Consider the following 27,576-nt stretch of genomic DNA (forward strand, 5'->3'; position numbering starts at 1 on the left):
ACACTGGTTTCGGTGCACGCAAGAAAATAAAAGCCTTGCAGCGCTTTCGGAAAGGCAATGCAGCGAGGGCTCTGCACGCTGGGACTGCGCTCCCCGAAGCCATCCTCATTGCATCACAGCACTCACATCTAAAGCCTTCACAATAAAATCTAGCAGGGTATCAAGCAGGACAACTACAACTAAGATTTAAATACGAAATTTCTCAGGCTGGGTCTCTTGTACGTGGTTCCCTGTTTAAAACAAAAATCTTACTCCCGAATTACAGGTATTTAAAGTGTGTGCAGTTACCTAGTGTTGCTCTCCACTATACGTGCTCTTTTTTCCTACTTAAAAAGGTAGGAAGGTATAAATATTGCAGTCACCACTGCATCAGAAACACACAGACAAGAAAAATCTTTTAGAATTTGTATTTTACTGTTTAATTTCCGAAAATAAATTATACTCTTAAATGTGCATTATAGCTAGAGGACTGTCTTGTTCCCGCCTGGGGAGTTTTAACTCAGCAGGCATTGTACATTAATCATGGTATTTATGAACAAAAACTGATGAGACAAAATACTGACTTTGGAGGCTCATCCATACCCTTTAGTACATAAATGAAAAGTCAGGGTTGTTTGGCTTCATCCTATCTTATGCACAATGGCGTAGTCATAAAAATGGGATGCTCGAGCATATGCGAGAATCACAGCTTTTCACTTCTGATTCCGTTTCTGACCATACACCTCAATAATCTGACTAATGCAGTGCAAATTCTAAGATAAAAGTGTCAGGTGCCCCCCAATCAATTCCCCTGCAGTGGTTATTCAGAATTCTTTCTTAATTGATGCTGTGACATAGATGAGATTGGTGAAGAGCCAGAAGTTAACCGTGATCAGCACGGACTATCTGTATTATAAAAGAAGATGAGAAAAAGCAAGCTGCTCATTATGAGAAGTACAAAGGCCACCTTGGATTGGGGTCCTGCCTCCGATTTACCTTTCTCTTGCAGCTTTTGTTGGGAAGAGCAGCAATTTACTGACTCCCTGAAGATGTGAGATTTTGGCATTAATGATCCCAGCCACTTACGGAATCACAGACATTAGAGCTAGAGGAGGTCACGGAGTCATCTGCCTGGATAATCTCGGTTTATAAAAACTCTATTAAAAATAAAAGGCTTTCATGACAGCACAGAAAGAAATATTGAAGAAAACACCACCCCTCATGCCAATCGATTCGCAAAAGTCCAGGGGAAATTATTATCATCTCCCTTTTAATGGTGAAAAACTGAACCCTAGAGCAACTAAATAACTTGTCCAAGAGCAGTCAGTGGCAGTAGTAAAAAACACAGTTTGGACTCCACGGTCCCCAAACTGAGTAAACTGACCTTATGTAAGAACCGCCAGATGTATATCTATGCATGCTAACTTTTCTACTCAGTCCAGTAAATTCCAGGAAAAGCAGAAAACGTTTAAGAATCCAAAGATGCGAGAGGAATTAGTAAAGATAGCAGATGAATACATGACTGGGAGCCTGGAACGGGGAAGGATTTGGCTAATTACTGACGAAGAGGCTGCCAGAGTCCTGAGCTGGATGACCCAGCATCAGGCACAACACTGATTTTATTAGCTGTCTGTCAAGTCACATATCAGGTGTGTACCATGCTTTAATCTGTTCTCCAGACATTTAATTCACCAAAGATGCTTCTAATGAAAAGTGAACTCAGCTGCTCTCTGAAGCCTTTTCTCATCATTCCAGCAGAGCGGATGCAAACTCTGTGATATCAAATACTTATGAACCCCTCCAGTCCCTTCTCTTTATATGCTGATTTTTTTTTTCAAGTTTCAGCAACAACAGTTCAGCTAGAGATATAAGTGAAGTGGCAAATGCATTTATTTCTGATCATTTAAGGAATTTTGATAAAACTCGGAAGAGCTGAAGTGTCTCTGCTGTTAAGCTCAGGAAAATGAAATCTGGCAGATGAGTACACTCAGGTCACAGTAAATACTCAGTTTCTCATGAAATTCAATCCCCCTATAGCTAAATTATACCCACAGAATAGCACAGACTTGAGATAGTCAGAAATACCTAATTTACCTACGAACTCCAGGGATGTCCAAGTTCCCATTCTTCACTGATCTTCCTGAGTCACTCTGGCGCAGCCAGACGAGACTGAAAATCAGATTTTCAGCAGCATTTCCAGGCTAAGTCACTGGTAACCCTCGGGCGCGTTCATTTTGCTACAGTCCCAGTTTTTGCATCCATACGTATGTGGGTGTATATAGCTATATGTACACATATATGTGTGTGCATATATATATATTTAAGGTGAAAAAAAAATAATTCAACGAGTATCACCACAACCATTTATTTTTATTTAGCATGAGGTTGAACGCCAGGAAAAAACAGAAGATACATAAACACTGAGTACAGTTATGTATCTTCCCAGACGGCGAAATAAGTGTGCAGAGGTGGCTTTGTTTCTTTAATTGCCTACTTTAAAAGCCTACCATGATTTCAAGAGAATGTGAGTTCATTTAATCTCTGACTTGGTTTATTCAAACACTGAGTGAAAGCATTAAGCGCCAGGCGCTCAGGGTACTTACCCAGATTATACCACATATCCCTGATTTCAAAACCGATCTGCCTTCTCATATCACCGTACCTTAAAAAGGAAAACAAAACCACCATTACAAAAAAAAAAAAAAAAAATTAATAGTAATAAGCAGAAACATCTCATTTCAAAATCTGATCAGCGTTCAAAAATATTTGAAATTACAGAGCAGGTTCTCCAAACTCAACGACGACAGTAACGTTGCACAGCCTCCCTCCCCAGCTCAGCGATGCGCCCGTAACCACTGAATTTTGCCCAATGTCCCTTTTACAAGGGAGGGAGACACAGAGGCTGCCTGCCACGGCCAGGCACCCCAAAAGCCTCAGCCACCAGCTTCTGTGCCTCGCCTCGTCTTACTTGCTCTCCCTCAAAAGACCCCAATTTTCAATTTCTGCAGCAATACTACCAAAGGAAGAACACACACAAAACATCCACCTGCGCAAAACCTCTCTTTGCCGTACTGTCAGATTACCTAACCGTCCTTCGCGACACACGGGTGGTTGCCGAGATTAATTGTGAGCATTTTCTATTTTTCAAATGGTAATGGCTGGAGGAAGCATAACAGAAAGCTTCACCGCCTAAGGCTGCATTTTATTTTTATACACCCTCTTAGCATAGCATTGTCCTAGAAAATACAACAAGGAACATCTTGTGACATCTCCTACTTTGATGTGCAAAACCAGAAAGAGAAGGTTTCTAAGCTCCAATGCGAATTTGTGTCCCGCTGGACTAAACCAAAAGTCTGTGGTCCCAGGCAGTTAATGAGCCAGGGCGGAGGTGGGAGCCCATCCTTCAGCATCGCCGCTAAACCTGTCTCTGCTCCGCGCAAACGTGGTGGCACCAACCTCTCCCACCGCCCAGCAGGGCATTTTATTATTCCACTCTCTCTCCACATTAATACCAGAAAAGCTTAATGAATGGAAAACATCCTATTGCCTTTGTTAATGATGGGATCAGAACCATAATGAGCTCCAAGAATGTATTTGCTACGTGGAATATTTGTATGTTAAAGATCATTATTTAAATAACAAGATGAGGAAAGTGGTAATATCTGGCAACTTGTGGAACTCCTGTGGGATAACAGAGATAACCTGTCATTAATGTGGATTAAAGAGATTCTTCTGCATCATTAAGAATCTGTTATTATTTAATGCTTAAATGCAATGTTTAGCAAAAACTACAAATTACAATAATTAAATTTTTAATTATTAAATATTTGACATATTAATTGAAATATATACTTAAAAAGATGAGTGACTGTGATATTGAATTAACTGATTAATTATACCCCTTTGGCACAGAACTAGTAGTGGTTTCACACAGCAATAAAAGTCAGTGCTTCCAGACCACACATTTATTGCACCTTGAAGAATTTATGGTCTTGTTATCTCTCCCTGAAACAGGATTAAACTGAAAATAACAACTTGTAAAATCATTATAAACAGAGATTTACAATTTAGCAAACTTCATTAAGTAACCACTTCAAATGACTTAATCTATTTACTTATATTAGCAGTGAGAAATGTCTGTTGATTTCTTGAATTTCTTCGGCAAGATATACTGCTCCGTTTAATATAAAAACCACTTGAAGAAAATTTCTGTCTAAGGTTCCCGTCCTCACAAAGACGACTATCAGCCCACAAATGTATTGAACGGTGATTTCCTGTCCAATTCCAGCCCAGCTGTTGGGTTTTTGTTCCGGTCAGGAGTCTGGACTAAAATGCCGACGTAGGCGCACACCGGCGTCGGAGAGAGAGAGCAAAGGGTGGGCAGAGACGGGGGACTGACGGCAGCCACGGCTCTCATCCCTCTGCTGTGAGCGGAGCGCTTTGCCCTTCGCAGCATCCTTTACACTCTTAATTACGAACGAGAATTTGCATCACTCGTCCCATCTTGTACAAAACCGTTTCGTTCCTTTAAATTCTAAACCTAACGAAACAACATTTACCCGGCTCTACAAAACCACCTTGATTTCCTTTTGCAAACGTCTAACTATAATGTTATTTATAATATTTATAGCACAAGTGCAAAAGCCTGAGCTCTGCTTGACATCACTTTTCCACCGAACTTGTAAATATTCCCGTTTCATCAAGGAAGCCCCACGAGTCACATGTACGCACATAAGATCACACGGTGCTTAAAAATTCTGTTTCAAGGCTCAGGTAAAGCACAGCTTCCAAAGGAAGCTCCTCCAAACTCACGATGGAGGGGATGAGTTTGAAGAGCAAAACTTTGCTGCCAGAAAAAAAAAGCGGATGGGACAGAGAGCCCTGTCTTTCCTGGTCAACGCCTGCAACCCACACAGCTCAAGCCAAAAACGCCTTTGAAAATCACAGCTCACCGCAGCACTGATAAACTCTTCCCATCCTCACTGTGATCTCTCTCATCATCATAATATACAAAAAGGCTTCAATTTAGAAGGTGAAGTGATACAAAACGCATCTTCTTTTTCTGTACAGATATATAATCCATCACGCGTACGCGGGGCCTGAGCTATGCTTGCTCAGGGAATCCCGGCTTTGAAACTCCATTTTTGTGCATCAGCCGCGGTTACCTGACTGAGGATGGGAACAAACTGCTTTTGCAGGCGCTCTTTACAAACATTACAAGACAGAAAGAGAAGCCACGCACCGTGTTTGAACACAGCAACTGGCTTTTTTTCAGGGTTTAGTTAATTAATGACAAAGTCCACTACACTGGCACCCCAATGAAATTTAGGAGAAATACATTAATTAAACAAAATATTCATGCTCTGGTCTTATTTCCAGTCTTTTCTCCTTTCACAGGTTTCATCTGCTGTGGGATCCTGAATAGCAATCGGGTAGTTCCAGCTCCCTGCTCAGAGGCAGGCAATGTAATCCCTTTTAACGGGGAAAGCATACGAGACCGCAGTTATGCAAACCCATTCTTCAGGGATATCGCAGTGAAACTGGCTGTAGTTAGAAAAATTCACTCTAAAAGGCCGTTAGGGATTAAAGCAATAAAAAGCGCACGTAAAATGAGATTAGAATAAGCACAAAGCTAAAGTGATTTAAAAACTCGGTTTTATAAGATGTTAATACTTCTGAAAAGTCTTGACTTTATGCACATCCTGCAGTATAAAATACTGTCTTCATCAGTAATGAATCATGTAATTTAGATCTTGATTCAAGGGTAGAAACACATGCAATACTTGATTCATGTTTTTAAAACCAACCTTTCATTATACCATGATTGCATCTCAATTTGAACGGATTTAGCTAAGAAATTAAACTAAAATTATGTTAATAGACCTCAAGTTCTTGTCCATGATTTAGATGATGAACAGGACTTACTTGTTAAGTATTTTTGCTCTTTTAGCACTTGAAAAATTCTCCAGTTGTAAAGACTCTTGTGTGAGAAAAGCAACAGCCAGGTGGAAGTAGTTGTTCCAAAGCTGAAAGCCCCCAAAATGACAAGAATAGATACCATTAATTCTCTGAAATGTTCTTCTGCACACCTACAAAACAACTTAGAAGTATCTAAATTATGCACATAAATATTTAAAAGAGAAAATAACAGACACCACAGAGACGGTGTTTCTTGGTATTTTCTTAGTACGTCTTGTGTTTACGTTTCCATGAAACATTTCCCATCTACAATTCCTAATCGATTCTGTTTTGATGATTCAAGTAAAATTAAACGTGAACACATAAATATGAAAAGAAAAAACCAAAAAAGGATCCTGAGCAAGTGCCCTAAACCGGCGCGTTTCTCAGCAGCAGGGCACCGACACCGCGGCTCGGGCTCCACGCTTGAGGCAAGAATCCCACTAAAGCATCTGCTGCAGACAGGGGGAGGACCCCTCTCTCTGCTGCTCCTGAAAGAGTTTTTAACGATGCTCTGGGTAAGACCCATAAGCCACGAGCGGCTCGTACAAACCTGCTGAGCCCGCAACGACTTCACTGGGCTAACTGGTCTCCTGGGGTTCACGACGACATGCATACACCAAAATTAGATGTTTGGGGCAGAAATTCATTACAATATTAACATTAGTCCCCAAAACATGGGTGGTTTTTTTCTTACCTGTAACTCAAAGTTGGCTTGATCAAGAAATTTTTTGTTTAGCATATCTGCATACTGATTAATTGCTCGCAGGAAGACTCTGAAAGATCAAGAGAAAATTACATAATTACACACTCTTCTGTGGTACCTTTGTACATTCGGCATCCCAATTAGACAAAAATCTGAGTCTGTCTGGAAAGTAAAATTTGGAGCTGTTACTTGAAAAGCAGTGTGATCTCACCACTGTTAAGTATACAGAATTATATGCAGATGTTCTCAAAATTAATCACGTAAATTAGCATATGCAGAAACAGAAGGAATGTTTCGGATAAAATCACTTGTCTTTAAAATATCTCATGATAATCAAGAGATCATTAAAAATTCAGTTTATTAGAAAAAAGTATATACCAGTATCGTAGTGTTGTATCTAACCTAGACCTGCATTTGGCTGTCTTCTAATGCGCAGGTCAAGAAAAACGCATGAGGCAAAGAGCATTTTAGTTATGGTACAATAACACCTAAAAATGCTGTTGAAGGACAATCTTCAAAACATTGCTCACTGTTCTACTTCTAAAAGACTAATTTAGTTCCCAGTGTAGTTTATTGCTTTTCTAAAAAGGGTGCTTCTTAAATTGCAATAGGAGTTGGCTTGACAAGCTTTAAAAATAAAACCAAATGTTGCGGTATAAGTAGGTCACTACATATTCATGGTGCTGTAAAGTAAACATATTATGCTTTGGTACCCTAATCTCCATTTTCAAAATAAACATTAGATTCCTCCTGAAAACCTTAAATTTATGCTATGAAACTGCCAGCTAATGCCCAGACAAATGAGCCTGTCTCTTGAGCAGACTGCGGTAGAGATAGATGTCTCCTAAAAGTACCAGCAACGATAAAGACCACTCATGACGTGTACCTACTTCCCCCCTCTAATAGCAATCTTTAAAAAGAGAGTTCACTATCGAATGCAAATAACAAAGTTAATCTTTCTACAGGCTGACAAACAACTACCAGAATTATTTAAAACAACCCAGTAGAGGCAGTTAGAAAGCTCTTTTACTGAATTGAAAATACCTACTGATTTCTCCTGAAAAAAATTAATATTTAGCTAAATGTTTGGTAACCCAAGGGAAATGAAGCCTCCAGATAACACACAGGCATCAGGATGCTGAGAGAGATTATTTCTGTATTCGACATTAATAAAGTAAGGCAAATGTTTTGACACCATTGGGATGTGGCTTTGCTCTAAAGTCAGAGCACCCCCATAGTAGTGTAACGGAGAAGGAAAGTATCCTAACACTAAAATAAAAATTAAATTTATGGAAGAAAATACAAAAGAAAATGTAAAAGATGAAAGAATATAAAAAAAGAGTATAGAAAAAAGTAAATACATACATATGTAGGTATACGCACATACGTACATTTTACAGTATTACTCTTTATAGCTAAGCGGTCATAGGCAGCTACGCGCCTGCATCCAGCGTGCGCTGAGACGCGCTTCAGGAACAGCACTTCTGCGCATTATTCACCAGTGTCTTCATCAGTGTGTACGTTTGGAAACAACTTCATTAGGAGATTTTATAAATGAGATGAATTTGGCATACCCAACAATACACTGCAGATACATTTATTTTAGATCGATGATTCAATTACTGAGCTGTAGCGTATACTAAGATTGAAACTGAAGTTATCCATGTAATCAGACGATCAACAGTTTGATATGTAGACCTATACCCTGTTTTGTTTTGTGGTTTTAAAGTCTGATAATACTATGCGATCCGTAAGTCTTCCTAGAAGAATTAGTAATTTAACATAGTAGGAAAGGCCATCTAACGCTCCTTGCCTTACACAGATAAAATCAGTTCCAATACAGGGAGGATTATGCCTACAATTTAATTATGTTGCCTCAAGACATTGCTGTAATGTATTCAATCTGCTCCATCTAATTAAGCTCTGGAACAATCTCATTACTTTATATACCATTATTTTTCTTTAAATTGTAACTCTCATTTTTCCCCTATATTAATTCTAGTGAATACCAATAAAGAACAAATAATGCAGAATCCACTGTACGTTCCAGCTGCAAAAGGACCAAAGCACAGCACATCTGTTAAACTGCAGTTGTAATTAAACACCACCATCCTCTCGCAGCCCATGTGCTACCCCTGTAATCGGGCTGCTTTAGGAAGGTAGATATTCCTCCCAACAAAAGAAGATCAAAAGAAGAGATGCAGAGATTTAAGTCCTGAATTTTGAATTATTCAAACCCCATTTTAATTTTGATTTAATTTGATGATACACTCAATCCTTCCGTCACTGGGTAAAACGCTTCCTAACGTACATCAGTGAAGAAAGCCCCGTTCTTGTCCCACTGAACAGTATTTTTATTATAACAGTAAATCTTCAGTTGAAAATCAAACGTAAGTCAATGAGGATTTTGTGCCTGTTTCGACCAGTACTGAAGGGATTGCTGGAAATACGGACAGTCCCTTTACTACAATACGAGGGAAGTCAAAATATGTGTAGTCCAGATCACGGTTAATGGTCGGACTTGATGATCTTAAAGGTCTTCTCCAACCCAAACAATTCTATGAGTCTATGGTAGGGCAAAGTGAAACATGACTGGCACAGCACAATAACAGTAAGATCCATCCTGAATAATCCAGATTTAACTGAGGAAAAGAGAAGTTACAAAGTGCATTAATCAGCAACCAATTTAAGTGCTACAACCTCTTGGCACAACTGAAGTCACTAGAATGACCCTGCCATGGCTAAGCTCGCAGCGCTTCCTAGTGTCGTCTAGTTCCTCCAGTGCCGAGAGAAAACAGAACAATTGCGATGACTTTTATCCGATGAAGTTGATTTTAAGACTACCTATTAAAATATTGGCAATTAGTAGCAGCAAGTTGTATGCCATACTGAGACAACCAGAGCAGAGAGATTTCATCACGGTACTCCTCCTTCCCCGTGGTGTAAAGCTTTATTGTTTCGGGGCCCGATCAGGAAAGGCTGGATTTAGACAAATCTACTTTTCTATCAGGCTGAGATCACCGACTACCACTCCGTGTGCTCCTGACCACCTCCTAGTCTCCTACATACTCACACAAGAGTGAGGAGAATTGTCAGCTGAGAAAAAAGCTAAGGATTGCTGCCTAGAATATTCAAACGGCGTCCTGTGAACCGGGTGCAATTCGGTGAATGAGAGTCAGGAGAAATAACGACAGCAAGAGTAAGATCGTTAGGTTGGCCACACTCCGCCATTTTGGTACGACACTCAGCCGTATGGTTAACCAGACAGAAAGATTACTGCCCTGAAGAGATCATTTGGATAGAGAAAAATTTTGCTTGATGAATTCTTGGCTATAACCCGCGAAATGGTATGTTACCACCTGCGAAGTCTGCAGCAACTCAGGAATGTAAAAATGGTTCAGGTTTATGCCCAAATAAAACTCAGAAAAGGAAGCAGAAAAATTTTATGAATCATTCCAGGTGTTAGTTTAATGCCCTTCCTCCTCCAAAGCAGGTACTGACAATTTTCAGCAACTTCCCTGTCAAAGTGAGAGAAACTGAAAAAAATGGAGGGAAATGCCGCTCTTCAGAACAGGCAGAAATAAACCAAACGCCTCCGTCTGTACTGAAGAAGGATGAAAGGTGTACTCGGACACCACCAGGCCAACAGACAAGTAATCAAAACTATCTCCTGTGCTCAGATGGAGAACATCAATCCGCAGTGGCACACCTTATCTTGCTGTATTAATAATGAAGATTAGCTTCCAGTTGCACGTGCATAAAAAGAAGTGCTTTTCTTGAAGTTCAGTTTTGCTTAACAAAAGAATAGATTATCCGTGTCAGGAAGAGCCACCAAAGTTAAATCTTGAAAAAGAGAGAAGTTCAGAGACTGGAACCGATCGCGATGTACGCCGCTGCAATACCCGGAATGTCACACACAGCAACAAAATCTAATGCTGACATATTGGAAAAGATTCGTTAGACAAAAGACTTTATCAACCCAATTAAAAGAAGAAAATTAACAGTTCTTATGACGTGATTGGAATAGAAGGAATACGATTACAGAAGGAAGTCACTTCAGGATATGCGGAAGGAAGAATGACCGTTGCTAAAGGGCATAAGTACCTACCAAATAACAAAATTAATATCCCAGGCAGATGAGGGTCATGTGTGCTAAGCCCCGGGGGATGAGTGGTGCCGGCCTTGGCTCCCAAACACATCCGCAGCTTTCTGAGGTCTCTGCTGTGGCAGTTAGGGCCTCTGAGGTAGGGACTGTCCTCTTATTCCACGTTGAGTAGCTTCCATCCAAACCAAACCAAACCAGGTCGAGCAAAGCCCTGTGGTCTGGTCGGGTATCATTCACCTTCTCCTGCCTCGGGCAAACGGACAGATTACTTCTAATTTCTTCAGTAATTTCTCCCCATTTACGGCTCTCAATCCGGAGGCAATAAATCAATTAATACGCTGCTGATTGAAGCCATGAGCTCACTTCAATTGCAAGGACTGAGTTCTGGGTATGTTGACTGTTATTGATTACTAATCACTGCCAACAGGCCCGTAGCTCGTTAATTGGTTCGTGGATGCATGCTTAGAGCTTGCTCCAGCAAACAGTGCAAAAATTAATGGTTCGATTCTGTAATTTCACCCTTGCAGAGAGGCTCTCTCTTCCTACTGAATTCAGGAGGCTGTTCATATATATCAAATCTAGACTTCAACTGGCAATAACAAATGAAGAAGGGACAAAGGGATTCAATTTATAAGTGTAACAGTAGTCACTGTGCCAGACAACTCTTTTTTCTTTTTTTTTTCTTTTTCTCAGGTACAGTCAGTTTTTCTTCCTCCGTTCTCTCTTATAATTAGTCAAGTGCCCTGATTTGCTTGTTTGCTCATGTTTAAAAATATTCTATGCCCCATTTTCTTTCATTCAGCCTCTCACATCATTGGGAAGTATCTGCAAAAGCTAAAGGAGACGAGGAAAGCTGGAAGTCACACGATGCTGCAAGGTACCTCTCTCGTCGGGTAACGTGCACACACAAATCAAACTGCCTCTGCAAGAAGATTTTTCCTGAGAAATAATCTAGAGAGAGATATTGCAAAAGTAGAAACATTCTTACAGCATATTTCATTTTGTACATTATTTAGTTAGCTGCAGTACCCAGGGATTCGGATTTACACTATAAGCACTTAAGCAAAATACTTCTGACAAGAAAATACGAAACAATACAGGCTACAAAGGTACTCCCTTCTATTTTTCCTTAAGCAAACATCAAAAGAGAAGAGTGAAAGAACGAACGTATGGCTTCCCTAATGACAGAATAATTATCTAAACAAGAATATACAGATACAGCTTAAAATAATTTAGGTTTAGCTGATAATTCAATAAAAGAGAGGGAATCTGGAGTGAGGTTATAAAAGGCACTATTATGATGTCATTTCAGTTAATTTAGATGGAAGGATAATGAATGCTTTATTATAGCTGATCAGCCTTCCTGCACATCATCATGCTTTCCATGCTTGAGCTTTTGCTTCTCTGGGAGACAAATTTACTGTGCATATACGAGACAGACTACTCTTATCTTGTCAGACTGCGTACGAAACAACAGACCTAGACCTTGAAATCCCAATGCAAAACCCAAACCTGAACAAATGCTCACTAAAGCACGAATAGCAAAGCCTTCTTTTAAACAGCAATCACTTCAAATACCTTCAAATTCCTTTTCAACTTCTCAGTGTTGCAAAAGCACAGCTAAGTTTTAAAAAACTCTTCACTTACATATGACTAAACCCTTGCATTTTAATATACTCCTATAACCACTTCTCTATTGACATTGCATACGGTATGGTGAATCTCCAATTATTTTGACCGTAGAACATTGAGAATACGTAGTGACCTCATACGTGTATTTTGTACAAGTCAAATGAAAGTCAAAATCATTAGAATGAGTGAGCGTGAAGGTATCCGCCCTCCTCGCATCTCCCCCCCAATTTTCTCCCTTCTCACATTCTCTCTTTTCTTTTCTGGTGATGTTATTACTGTTTACCTGTCTTCACACCTCCAGACCTGACAAATGCTCAAATGAAAAAAAAGTTTAAAAGATTCCTTGTAATATCCTCTAATTCAGCAGGCTAAAGAGCAGTCAAAACTTTAAAAAAAAAAAAAAGAGAAACAAAAACCTTGAAAATTTGCTTTCTTCTGAATTACAGTTCCTGAGCTGAATATGATAACAGCACAGAGTAATCCCAATGAAGACTTGCTACTAAATACTTACATTAGCATAATCTTCTCATAATGTCTGCTCCACACCGGCACAGGTAGACCATGTCACTTTATTAACCTATTTTCTAATAAATATTTCAGAAACGGTTTTAGCATATTATCTATAATCACTGACACCTATTTCCTAATTTATATTCTGTGCTGTGTGTCCTCTAAAACAATGGGGACAGATGAATGAAAAATAATTGCAAGTTACTACGTTCTGAAGGACGAGCTTGTGGTCTGACTACCAACAACAGGTACCGTATTTTACAAACCACCTTTGCAGCACGACTATCTTGCACCTTAAAATAAAATTGGTGGAACAGACAGGCAAGAGTGTTACACCACTGCAAAATCAAATGATAAATGTTTATAGAAATAAACAGTAAAAAAAAAGGGTTGGATTTACAGACGTACCCTGCCTACCCGGCAGCTGGATGGATCCACGGTGATACACAGTCCAGCTCAGACACCCGCTAAAATCGATGGGACTTCCCGGCAAGAAAAGCGTCCTTAGCATGAGGACAGCCCCAACGCAATGCTCCACCTGAAGCGCAGTCGTCTGTTTGACGACCTTGGTGTAGAGTCAGAGGAGCGGAGGGATGCTGAGGTTGGAAGGTGCCTCTGGAGGGCTCTGGTCAAACTGGAGCAGGTTGCTCAGGGCTCTGTCCAGTCGGGCTTTGAGTACCTCGAAGGACATGGACTCCCCTGGACAACCTCCTCGGACAACCTGTGGCAGGGTCTGACCGCCCTCACTCTCCTCCTTTCTCAACCACTACTCTGAAGTCAAGGCTGTGGTTTCGTGATGACTTTCAGAGCGCAGGAAAGAAGACTTCTATACTCTTTTTTCAAAAGCACCAGTAAACTTTGTATCCTGAAATTTTATCTAAGATGTAACTCCAGCCATGGATACAATCTTATGTACTAAATTTCACCACCTAGAGAATTTTATGACAGAGAAATAAAAGCTTGGAAATAGTGTTTTCTAATGGAAATGCTAGAAGACAATTTAATTTAGGAGGTTTTAGCTCAGGCTACAATACTGGGAAGGCAGCATCCACTGTAAATGGACAGCATTAGCGTTCCTCTAACCCAAAAGACAGTATTCTAAAGGAAGAAGACACATTGAATTCAGAGAGACTGTTTCTTATTATGGTAGTTGGCAAAAACTTGCAATAGATCTTATAATTTAAAACAAATGTAATTTGTTGTAGTGCTGGCTGGAAGAAATCTCTGCAATCAGGTTAGCTATTAAACAAGCAGTTTTCATTATAATGCGCTGCTCAATAAAATGCAAAAAGTCTTTGCTACAGATATCATCACCTTATCCTTGGTGAGTTCCCCGGCTGGAAAAAACCATCCCTTCCAAGCAAGTGTGCAACCAGAGAGGAGAGCTTTGTGGGCTCGCAGATGATCAGAACCTGCCGGCCAGGGCTGGTGGATCTCTGCCCAGGCTCCTACCCCCAGCTCTCCCGGCCGCCTCATGCTTTCTTATTTTGACTTGACCCGAGGTGGGAATTCAGCTATAAACCAGAAGATGGTTTTTTCCTATTGCACTGCTTTTTAAAGCATTATTTAATCTGCAAAGAGAAATAATTAAAAAAAGAGAAGGAACTTATGGGAAGTGTGGGAAAGGACGTCGCAGGCAAATTTTCCCATGAAGTGTGAAAGTTCTGACTGAATTTTGCAAAAGGTTTTCAAATACTTGACAGCGTCTCGCAGTTTGCAGCACGGGAACCTCCCTCATTTTCTGCTGACAGCACTGTCCTTTGTAACTTACCCATTTCCATGGATACTAGATGTGAATACAGATTAAGGCTACTTTAGCTAATTATGGATAAATCAATAAAATCGATTCCCTACATTTCAAATTCTTTGGCACTTTCATCAATTTTGCAATCAATTGTTAAGCACCTGGCTAAACAAATGTCATAATGTTGCTTGAAAAATAATCTCAATTTTTCCTGTGGGTATTTAATTACTTTATCAAAGTCCATCACAGAATACTAATAAGGGAAAGGAAAGTAAATCTGCAGACGAAGAAGGTGTCCAAAGGTTAGTTTCACACCTCTTCGGTGCTGCTGGGGTCATAAATCAGGTGTGCTCAGCAACTCCATTTGCTGGAGAGGTCTCTTCTCTTTGTCCATCACCCCAAATGATCACGATGCCCGATGGCAGAAAGTTTCCACGGGAGCTGGAAAGAATTTGGCTTTCAGTCCTGTGCCTTACTATTACTTTTCTTGTCTAACTAGCAAGAATCACAAACGCAGAGACACTGTCCAGAAGAGCTGAACTTTCAGAAAACTGGGATCCGCCTCCCCAACAAACACCCACGAGAAGTGACTCCCCGGGAAGAGGTTAAAACCCGATTTCTTGCAAGAGCTGGGAACGATAAACCGCAGCAGCTGCTCTGCTTTGCTGTTCCACCGCTGCTTACGCGGCTGACAGCCTTGTGAAGGGATCACTAATGCTGGTAAAGCAAAAATACCTTACTGGAGCTTTAGGTAAGCCTGCGTTTGATCCAAAGTGCGGCTCCCCAATATTAAAGTGACACAGAACGTTTTAAGAAGGCAGTGGGGTATGTAAGGGAGAGAGCGAAGCGAGACGAGAACAGCGCTCGTCTCCTGTACAGACTACTGCTTGCCTAACCCAGCTATTAACCTTTGGACAAGATCAGTGCTTTGCTACTCTTTTAATTTCTCTTTCAGGCTCCTGTCTGATACTGTTTGTAGCAAGGAGACAGGACTGGAATAAATACTTCAATATAATGCGTCGATACGCGCCAGGACCAGAAACCCTCCCAGCACAGTGCCCATCAGGAGCCCGTCCCCTCCGCGGCTACGAGCAGGGTTTCTGGCTCCCGTGGCAAGAGTTAATGTATCCTGCCTACAAGGGATCGCACACCGAAACAGTCCCCGATGATACAGCAGAAAAATCAGGCTTGAAGGGAAGAGAATACCATTAGAACACTGAGAAGAAATTTTTTCTCTTCTAGTACATCCCTTATTTTGGGGAAGCCCAGAGACACTGATTACCTCCAATTGCCTTCAGCATTCATTTCATCCTTACTAGGCACGTGTTTTCTCCAATCCAGAAGGGCTAAATAACGCTGCAGATAAAAATGAAGTGTCTCATAAGAAACCGCAACGGAACTGAACAATCAAACCCATTTTGGTTCGCTCTTTTAACAAGCCTGGCACACGCCAGCAGAGCTGCCGGGCAGCACAGGGACATTTCCGACACTGCAAACAGATCCATTTGCAGCTTGACGCAGGCAGCTCCTGCACCGGAACGACGTGCTCTTGTGCAAGATGCTGCGGTGTGCAGCCCGCGCGTGTGTCCGAGGCAAGGGAGGATCCGGCGCTCGCTCCGACAGGCCAATCCTCCCCGGAATTTCCCAGCTGGTAAGGAGTTTCTGCCTGGTAAGGTCGAAGCCTCAGAGGCAAACGCAATCGGGGTCACAAAAAAATGCCCAAGTGTGTGAACAGCACAAAGTTTTTGCTAAAAAAAAATTTGTATTAAGTTGTGAAATATATATACACCATCGATATGAACCCACCATTGTGTATAAGTACAGCCAAACACGTCTTTCGTTTTGTTAAGAAGCTTAACCAATTTTTGTAGACACGTAGCCCAGAATACGTCCAGCTTCGTTCCCTGGCTGTCAAACACAGGTAAGGTGCAGAAAGCAGGACCCGCTCCAGCTCCGGAGGACGTAGGCACGCGGCCGACACAACCCGCACCCTGCCCCAGCCTCCCACCGGCGAAGGAGATTAAAACTGGAAGCGCCACGAAAGCAGCGTCGTTCCTAGGGAAGGCCGAGCATCTCTGTAGAGTGATACGCCAAATACCGGCCTCAGACGCCTTGCAGCTGGATCCTCCCGAGTGAAATCTGGTTCTCTGCAATCTCTTTTATGCAATACTTTAATTTCACTCTGTTAATCCTGAGGAAGCTCTTTAAGATACTAAAATATGAGGCACAGATACAGTATTTTTAAAACTACGGGGAACTATCTGGCTTTTGAAATACAAACAGTAGCTTGGAAATCCTTTTCTTAGGACACCGAAAGACTAAAATTTCATTTCTGACAGCTGGATTTGTAAGACAGCGTAATATCCTCAAGGTATGGCTGCCATACATTGAATCCTCACCTTTGCTAAGGCAGAGCCACATAAAAGTTTGCTTTAACGTGGACACAACAATAAGTGCATCCCCAATACTAAGGCGGGTTTATTTACTTTGTCCAAAAACCAGCACTTTGAATTTGGAAATGACCCTAATCTGGACAAGTTCCTGACTCCAGCAGCATCGCTGGACACCAGCAAACTGGAGCATCATAAATCCCACCGCGCAGATGGTGCGATGCGCCGTGCGGCAGCGCCAGCGCAGTTAATTCAGGGCTCTGCTGTGAACGTATTCCTCAGCCTCGCAAGGACAAGACAGCCAGGCAGTCACTTCACAAAAATCAATGCCACTGGACCCGTTTTCCTGGACTGGGTCAAAGTACAGTTGGGCAAAAGGCCCGCATAACATTTATGCACCATTTATGCTCCTTTTTACGTTCTCCTCTGGCCTGAATTACACATTTTGGCTATCTCTAGACAGATAATTTATAATGCCAATGGCGCTGAAAGCCGGCAGCTTCTCTCTGAGTAGACTGTAATTATTTTACGGGCTTGTACGGGCAATAGAAACTAAACGGGGAAAAATCCAGACTAGCCCCAACGCTCGGAGGTTTTCCCACCCAGAAAAAACAAGCAAACAAAATGCTCATGTTGATTTTTTTTTTTTTTTTTAACCAATGGTTGTGTATATAATAACATCTAAAGCTGTCCTAATCTTATACAGCATCATATTATGTATGAAAAAGCATATTATTTGCCACTGAAATGTTACCAGATTGGAAAGAGTTCAATTTCAAAAACTTTATGGCGTTTAAGTTTACTTGTTCCTGTAGGAATAAAAGTTTCTAATTCAGAAAGTTTTCAACTACTCAGAGCTTCAAGTTCCCCCCCTCCCATTATGTTACTTTTATCATGTTTTTCAACATTCTAATTTAAAATTCCATTTTTAATAAAAAATAATAAATAAACTTCTGATAATGGAAGTTTTAGGGGAAACCATTCATGCAATCACTGGAAGGAAAAAGTTGAGCAGAAGCTGAACACAGCGGGAAGGTCTGGAGACAGATATTTAAGTCTCCATATATCCGAGCGAGTGGTTTATTTGCCTGACGTAAAGGCCCAAATACCAGGGAGCAAAAAGACTTTATTTATAACGCTGAAAAATGCAAACTTGAATAACATCTCGCTTCAGTGATCTGTCATCTAAAAAGTTTCTAGAGGATCACAAGTCTTTTCAGCCTCATCATGCCAGGACGTCTGTATCACGGATTCACACTAAGTCCCCGCACAATCTGCTTCATCCCTCCATCGCGTTGAGCATTAAGCAACAACGTACGTGTGAGGTTGTACAACAGCGACTCGAGGCCCGTGACATGGTCAGTGAACGTTCAAGACTCGCAGCGGTTGTCGCTACCGAGCGCGGGATGGGCCGAGACTACCAGGGCACAGACAGATCTTGGGAGGATGAAGGCTTGCTTGGAAGCGGCTGGATTTCCCTGACTCCCAGTGATACCACAACATCGCCTCAGCGCCAGCCGCCATAAGCCGGGAGCGATCCGAGCAGGATGCGGGGACTAACAACAGGCACCTTTGGATGGGGAGAGGGATGCTGGCATTGTGGTGACTCGCAAAGGGCAGGGAAAATGCCGCTTTGAGACAGGATATTGATGCTCGCCCAGATAAGACGCGCCAGCATTTTCAAGTCCATCTGCAGCAGATATTATGGAACGCCTGGCAGAAGCAAGAAGCTATATAGGCCAATGCTGAACAACCAGAGGATTTGTCAAAGGTTTATATAAGGTAAAAAGCACCGGTTTACGGATTTTTTTTTCCATGTACGAGCAGACAAATTAAAAGCAGAATGGCATGCACAGGTTGTCCAGATTTTATGTAATTTCAGCTTTAACGTCAGCAATACCCAAACTGCAATCGCTGAAAACCGATATCCAAAAGATGCTGAAAGTGGCTGCAAGTAGCATGTAAAACTACGACATAATTTATAGCGGTTTCAATCAAAAGTTTTAGCGTTACGGCGTCAACACAAGAGCCTGCAAAGAGTTTGGTTTTGATCACACCGAAAGGCCAGAGAGGTTTGGGAATCCCTGCTGAGGAATGAGGGGATGTTAAAATTCAACGTATCCGCTATTTTAGCGTCCCTCTCTTCTTCCAGGTTTTCAGTAGAAAACAGTATTTTAAAAGACAGCACGTAACAAGTGGTTTATAAATTAGAGCAAAAATATATGTTTTTTTTTCTAAAAATGCCAACTGATATAAAGATTTTTTCCCCATATTTTGAGAGTCTTCCTTTTCTCTAGCTTTATTGGAAAGAATAGCCTCCCCCCCCTTGCTATTTAGGTTGAGCAATCTAAATTTTACTGGGGGAAATAGTGAAAGGGGTTTTATTATCATTTTTTAAGCTGTATCTACCTTAATATTTAATCTGCTATACTGCAATTGTGAAATTCTCATTTTATGAATACTTAACAGTTATATACTTCCTATACCCGCCCCCCCCCCAGCACGTAAAGGTGCAAATGAGCCTCGCAAACTGTGATTTAGTTCAATACATACGGGAGCATTAGATGATGACACCACTCAAACGCTGCCCCTATAATGGGCAATACGTTAATTCACTTTACATTCGCTCAAATTTGTAACTCATGACAAAATTACAATATTTTTATTCCCAAGACATCATTTAATGTTTAAGAGCCAAATGCCACTAAAAAGGAAGAAATACCGACTTCTGCAGGGACCTCCTGTGATTCCAACTCTTCAAGCGTTCACAGTTTCATCAGAAGTAACTTAATTTGCTTTAGTAAAGTTACTCGCTCACAACCGGGGTCAGAAACGCTGTTCAGAGCCTCCCACCTCTCACGGAATGAGCAAACGTTAACTAATCCGCTGTTAGTCAACAAGCCGTGCTACAAGCCCTCGTTACACAGTCTCATTAAAAACAGTCCCATTAAAAATACCACGTTACAGCCCGGATACAAATAAGTGTTATTTTCTCTGTGCCACAGTAGGGTAATTTCATTGTACAGAAACACAAAGACGGAAGAAACAACTCCTGGTCCAAATTAACCCTACACGTATTATTTCTGCAAGAGAGTATCTTAATTGCAATTATGCATTCCGAGATCAACGCAACACTTTGTTCTTAATTGGTACGTAGTATAATGAATGGGTTTTAAATTAGTCAAAAAAGTAAATATTTGTCTGTGACAAATCATAATTACTAGATGATCACAGCTGTGTAAATTAACTTCTGCTAAGAATTTTTCAGTTACGGTAAATACAGTTTTGTGGGGGTTTTTTTTTAGGTTGCTTTGTACAGCACAGTAAGTTGGGGTGTCATTTTGTTTTTCTTTCAAAATTACTTAAATGCACATTTACAGGGACAGGTCCAGACAAAACCAGCTCTGGAAATCATAAGGACATTTTGCTTTGCCTAAATGAACGTGAACAGCATCGGGCCAACTACACACCACTTGTGACTTACTACACCTGCCCACGTTGCCGCGCTGGGTGTGATAAGGATGGAGGGCAGTGCAAATCAGTAGGGATGGGTGACTCCAGACCACGGAATAAAATCTCACTGGTAATTTCACTGGACATCCCGGGCCGTGCAGGGAAGGGTAACTCATCACGCGAGGGCAGATTAATGAGCACAGACAGAGAATAAAGAAAGATGTTGAGCAAAACCAGAAAAAAAGTTCATATGCGACGAAATGACGGTTATTTGGAGAAAACGCACCTCTTTTTTAATATGAATTAGCAAAGACTGAACAGAACGGAGTCCCGTGCTTTGCAAGACGGCTGTATAAGCCAACAATCCCCATGATGACATCAAGACATTGCAAGTCCCCCAGCACACGTGCTGCGACACGGGGCGTCAGCGCTGCGCGGAGCGAGGGAAACGTGCGGCAGCGATCAACGCAGGGCGGAGGCTCCAGCCAGCGAGGGAAGACGAGTGCCTGATCTGGAACTAACAGGGAGTTGAGTTTCTTTGAAACAGCAAACCTTTTGTACCCATCTCACTGCGTACATCAGAAGATGCTACTGAGAAGCAAATGACTTTCCATCTCAAAAGACCGGCCCTGTCTGCAGCGCAAGTCCGATTTTTGACTTTCCTGCTCAATAAAGGCAATCTGCCCTCAGGTGACACCTGCAATTCATAAAACCAGGCATGATCGGTGTTAATCTCGGAATAGGAAAATGCTGGTATGATGAGGTACATCGGAAAGAAAAGGTACTAGTATTTTATCTGTTGTTTGGTGTTAAAGAATAAATAAAACTTCATTCATTCATCTGGAACTGCAAAGGTAATCTTTGCTGCTGCTTCTGACAATAACAGAAACCTCATTTTCTCATTCTTTAAGAAGTCTCACCACCCAAAAGAGTACGATCGATCAGGGTGAGCAGCAAACCTGTGGTTCCCTACCTCATCACCAGCTGAATTCAATATTTTCTCCTTTTATGTAAGTGACAGTCAATAGGCACGTCACTGCCCGTGTACCGAGACGGGATTATTCGACTCGGCGGTAGGAGGGCAGGGACACACATTAGTCGATAGCCGGCTCCTCGGATGGGACAACAAAGAATAACGTCTTCCCACGGGCTTTTGGGGTGTCCTTTCTGAAGGCAAACATGGGGTGAAAGCCCTGCAGATCACTGGTGGTTTGCAATTATGTTTTTTGACTTGAGGGACAGCTCTTGCATTGCATTCAAAGGAATCTTTATCTAAACTAAAAATAACAGCAATAAAAGGCAAAGCTGAAAGAAAAGCGGGGTGAGAAGAAGAAAAGATCATCTCTCCCCCACATTCCTCCTCCCAGCCTCTGCAGCTAAAGCTGCTCACTCCAAACAATCTGCTCTGCTGCTACCAAAGGGTGTTGTTATCAACCCATGTTCCTAAGCATAGTTTTAAAAACAGTAAGGAAACGGAGATCGAGACCGCTGCTCTTACTAGTTGAAGTGAACTCGGCAGGATATCATTTGTAAAAACTATCAAGTGCCTTGTCTGGTTTTGTGCATCACATTTAGTTAGCATTTAGCAGGCAACCGCCCTCACAATCAACTCCGGTTTTAAACAGATTTAAACTCATAAAAATCTGAAACTGTGGGAAAATGTCTACAGTGGCTCCCCACGACATCTCCTGGGGAAGAAGTGCTATCGGAAGAAATAAGACCCTACGCTTAAGCCCCCTCCCTGGACGATGGGAGAGCTGCCCTTCCACCTGCCAGCTCCTCCCCTGTACCAAAGGAGACGTGTGAGGAGGGCACCTTATGGCACAGGCAATGGGTTTTTTTTAAAAATCCAGATTATAAATGCGTAATCACATCAGAGCTCCACCTGTCTCGAACAGACAGTTTTACATCACCCTTGTATCCCTGCGTGCACGCACAGTATGCCTCTCCGCAAGAAGCCGTATCAAACCTGGAACGCCAGCCTTCCAGCCACAGAGATTGACTTGGATAGAAGAACTGAAGAAGCCTGACTATATAACATTTATTTCAAATTAATTTTCTGCCACCCAGCTACAGCAGTTCATTTTTCCCTCTGAATGGGATCTAATAAGACCTAATAGGTGATAAATCAGTTTCCTGGTTTCGGGCATTAGGAAACTGCAGTGATATGTTCTGCTAGACCAGTAAGGTCTACTGCACTCTGTTCCACAACAAGCGGGGCATTAAATAGTCTTAAATCATCAGGCTGTCCCTTTCTCAGCTATATGACCACTCCTGCGGCTTTGAAATTTCAGAATGAGAAATCATTCTTTATGGCAAACTCTGTAGCTGCAAGCAAAGCAATTTAAAAAACACTTTAGGAGAGCAGTTCCTACATACTGCTTCGGTTACAAATTACTTTGCTTCAGCATTTACAAAATATGCAGTTTAAATAATACAAATGGGTTATCAAATTATCGTGATGTAAACAGATAGAAAAGTTGTTTCCTATCAACAAATCCATTATAAAGTAACAACAAAACAGGATTATTTACTCGGCATCTATTCATTCCTGCTAATTTGGCACAGTATTATTACAACTGAAGCTTCACATGCAACACGCTCCAATTCTCAGGATAATTTGATCATGCAATACATGTCGCCTGATCCATCTTTTTATAAGAGAAAGGTGAAATAAACATATGTGCCAACGTGGCAATCATTATTCAGCTCTCATATGTCGAAGTATATCTATCTCAATTACGAGCAGTAACGGTTTTACAGAAAGTTTTGATGAGGCTGATGTTTATTCTCCTTGGGTCTATAACCCGTATGCCAAGAGCTTTATATTTGAAGTTTAAAGCTGAACAAGGCTGTAAAGAAGGTGTCTGCTTACAGATTCAGCTACGCAAACAGGAGAGGCTCCCAGCCTTCCTCTCCTCGCCATCCCTGCTGCTGGAGCCCACTGACAAAGCGGTTCTCGAGAGCGCTCAGCTACATCCGTCAAACTCAAATGGGTTCACTCCGTTTCCTTAGGCCGTACAACCCCACGCTAGCTCTTCTTGCCTGAATCCAGTGGGGACTGCTTACACAAGGTGTGGTTTTGTAGCGATATTCTGGAAGGGATAACCTCCAGCAGGAAGATGGGCATCGGGAAGGACTTTCTAGGTTAAACTGCACAGAAGGACACACCTACAGGCTGTTCGGGGCGAATGCTTGTCTACAGCTATGTTGACCTTAAAAACTAAAGACTATGTTGACCTCCCTTATTTTTGTTTAAAATTTGGACTAATTTTTCCACTCACGCATGTAGAAGATGTGAACCGTGCTATCTCAACTAGAGTTATGGGCTAATATTCATATGGAAAATGTACTAGTTATCAAAATGGAGCAGAACATTTTCATGTGAAAATAATACATGATTTGAGTTCTGTTCTTCACTGCTGGTTGTTCACTGCGTGGGCACAGGCAAATTACTTAATTCCTCTATGAATCAACTTCAACATCTGTAAGGTCAACATAACACAGATGATCTTTCCCAGATGCTCTGAGATTCTTACAGAAATAATTCAGATTATTATTATTGTTGCTACATAAAACCGTCAGTATAAATCTTACTTTATGGCAAACAAAGCATCTTTGACAATGACACCCCCTCAGCAAAGAGGAGCTGAAAAAGTTGGTAAAGATCAATTTGTCCGCAATGCCCAGTTGTTCAACAGCTCCAAAATATGATTTCTCAAATTGAAATGTAAGAACAACAGTGTATGTATACACTTGCACATGAGATTAAATTGGCCCCATTTGGCAATGATAGTTGTGCTGCAATTATCTCAAAAAATATTATAAGTTAATTGTATTCAAGCCAAAAGCACCTTTAAATCAAATACTCAGTTAAGTGGATTGTGAATGGAAGATCAAAAGTATATGTAACTTCTAACATCACATAAAAAATAATAAATGCTCCACTACAATAAACTAGGCACTGTAATAAAACGCTATTGAAAAAAGGTCATTAGCACATTTTAGACGAATATTTATAGAAAATGGAAAACAACATACTGTATTCCTGACAAATACATCATTGATTTTCTGCAACCTTAGATAAACAACGGGTTTGATTTTACACCCCAGCTAACTCACAGCACTCCACCACGGCTTGGGAATCAGTTCAAAGACTAAAGGAAAGTAAAATTTTAAAGTAAGTTAAAATAATCAAAATTGCATCCTTACTAATACCAGGAGATGCTGTGCTGGCGCTTATTTTCACATCATGTCCTAAGACTCCACAATGCTGCAAAACCCACTACGATGACGTAACGCTGGGAAGAGTTCTTTGTACGTTACCACATTCCCCGCTGCCCTCCTGCGTGCTGAGGGGTGGGAAGTGACTATAAACCTGTTACGAAAACACCTCTAATTCTCCCGGGCGAGCCCTCAAAGCAGGCTATAAACCAGCACCCCTTCTCCAATGCCTGCCATGGCGCGTCCCCTCGCGACACCTCCTGGGCCTAAAGCCCGGCGTCTGCACAATTTATGGACGTTATTTTGAAGCCTGTGTCTATCGGAGCCTTCAGCGCTTTCAGAAATGACCTGCGTCGCGTTTAAAATGTAGGCTGCTTCCTGGACGTAGCCATGACTTTACTGCTGGCATCCCTCCTTGCACTTGGATTGTAAATTCTCTGTGTTGCTGTCTTGAAATACCTGAATTTTGACATTAAACCTGTCATTTTCTTGTATTTGCTATAACTCAGGCTCCAAAATGGATGGAGGGACTCCAAAATATGGGCTAAAATTCAAAACCTTCACAAATCTTATGTCCTCCTTAAGCCATTGGACTTGCCCAGCAGAACACGTTTCCTTTAGCAGTGTCCCTGTGCTCCCATCGGCTTCCTTCCATCCTCCGTCAAGGCCCCTGACGGGCTCAGTCACAGACGTGCATAAACCTTTGCAGAGCTAACTAGGTTTTGCTAGTTGGTTCCTCGTTGGGTTTTTTCAACTTTTTCACTGGAACTTTGTGCTACTTTTTAAATCTCTTACTTTCATATCAATATAACCCACTGAAATTTAGTTTAAAAAATATATTTACACTGAGTTACTGACATAAAAGAGGAAAAAATAGAAATTATTCACTCGCACCATCTTATTACGCATTTGCTAAATTAGTTTAAAATAAAGTAAACATTATGCAAATCTGTGTACAGCTTTTACAAAACCAAAGCTAGAATTAAAATAGGTCAACCAATTTGATTAGGCACAGCATTTTTATCTCACTGAACTCTCCAGAGATTTCCTTTCTGTTCAATCCCGTTGGGGGACACGCGAGGTCAGTGCCAAAGAACGGGCACCCAAGAACTACGGCGGCAAGCCAGCCAGCGGAGCTCTCCCACCCCCACGGACACGTTTTGCTGGGATGTGTATCAGACAGTAAGAAAAAATGCATTTTTTTTTTTCCCCTCCAATGACACACGGAGTTGTACATTGCGTACAAATTGCCTACGCTCTTTTGAAAACCTGGGCTTTAATTTCCTCTTTCTTTTTAATATATGAACTGTCTTGAGTAAGATATAAATAACCAAGATACAGGTCAGGTATTTCTCCCGTGGATCGATGAGAATGAGTTGCACTTTTTGTGCCTCCCCACACAGTTTACCCGTGCTCTGCTCGGTGGCAGATCAGCCTCAGCATTTCCTGGAGCCAGGCAATTTCTGACTCAGGGAAAGAAGGAAATGTTTAAGGGAAGTGATTTTTAAGTTGACAACGGTCAAAGCAATTGCTTACTGCACTCAAGGAGAGCTAAAGGATACTACCGTACACCTGGAACCCAAGATCCACTTCTGTTAATTGAACTACAAAATATACTACCAAAAAAAAAAAAAAAAGTCATTTTCATAAACCTGATTTTTTAATTATCCTATTATTTTCAGATCAGGAGACCTACATGGTGGGATAAGAGTACCTTATAAATTCATGTTTGAAATTTAAGTATGTGTAACAATCAACAAGTAAATATTAATCTCACGGAAGTTTAGCATGAGGGGGGAAAAAAGGGCTGGCAAAGTTTTAACTCTTGATATTTATTTTTCTTTGTATTTTACAAATTAAAAAAAAAAAAAAGGAAAAAGAAACAGTGTTATGAAAGCTAAAGTGGTGAGAAAAGTTTAGGATCACTGTATCATGAGCAGCTTGGTCACACATTCAGCAGCCAAAAATGCAGCACTCTAAAGAAATAAATCAAGCCACAATCAATTACTTTTTTTCTCTAACAAGAAGTACTGTTAAACCCAAAGAGTGCTCCACTCAGATTAGTTATTCATTTATGGGTTCAGCTAGAGCTGCTGCATCTCTGGCTTGCACACCGTGCTGCACGGAACGGCTCCCGCAAGCCCGGCAGATCCGGAAGCCGTTTGCTCGGCGCCGCACGCGTGCCCTCGGCAAACGCACCGCCAGCGCGGTGCACCCGGAACGCACCCGACCTCTGCACGCGTCCGCTGGAAGGGACGTGCACGTCTGCTGCGGGCATGCTCAGGCTGCTCCGTGGGGCTGATGGATGACGGGAAATATCAGGAGAGGGGAAAACACCACCAACCACCAAAAAAAAAAAAAAAAGGCAAATTTTTATTGTTTTCCCGAGTGAAATTTGAAGGAGAATTTAGAATTTGTGTAGGGAAATTTAGATCTAGAGAAGAATCAAACCAGTAACACATTTAAATGGGTGTTACAGTGTTCCAGTGGACAAATTTCATGAAGAAAATAGTTTGGAAAGGAAAAGATTAAATCCTTGTACTTTGCTCTTACAAGACTTACATGATGGTGCCCGGCACTAGAAAACCCCTTCTCCTGTTGGTGTACCTTCAGCCCAAGTATCTTTCACACCAAACCTTCTGATTAACATATCAAATTTAGTGAAGCAACAGTAGAGAGTAACACCCGATAAAACCTTTACATGGTGATTTCTCTCTAAGCATAAAAAACCCAAAACATGTAAATCTCCCTTTTTTATTTTAGAAAAGGCTTTTGGGGATTGCTCTGTCTCAGCCTAAAGCTCCTGGTAGACTCTGCAGCGTTCCCAAACCCAGCACTGGCTCTGTAAGACGCCTTACAGTACCTACCATCCCAA

The 27,576-nt window shown here is 41.4% G+C and overlaps 1 protein-coding gene across 3 annotated transcripts in view; it reads right to left on the reverse strand.

The window, feature by feature from the left end:
• DOCK1 (dedicator of cytokinesis 1) overlaps positions 1-27,576 on the reverse strand; it is a 306,953-nt gene that overhangs the window by 78,362 nt on the left and 201,015 nt on the right. For all 3 annotated transcript variants that reach the window (XM_075757636.1, XM_075757638.1, XM_075757637.1), the window contains 3 exons: positions 6,635-6,713; positions 5,905-6,005; positions 2,583-2,641 (listed from right to left, as the gene is read on the reverse strand). In XM_075757636.1, coding sequence (XP_075613751.1) covers positions 2,583-2,641; positions 5,905-6,005; positions 6,635-6,713 — 239 coding nt within the window. The remainder of the gene's footprint in view (positions 1-2,582; positions 2,642-5,904; positions 6,006-6,634; positions 6,714-27,576) is intronic.

Source organism: Balearica regulorum, chromosome 7 (genome assembly GCF_011004875.1).
Source record: "Balearica regulorum gibbericeps isolate bBalReg1 chromosome 7, bBalReg1.pri, whole genome shotgun sequence".
Lineage (NCBI taxonomy): Eukaryota > Metazoa > Chordata > Aves > Gruiformes > Gruidae > Balearica > Balearica regulorum.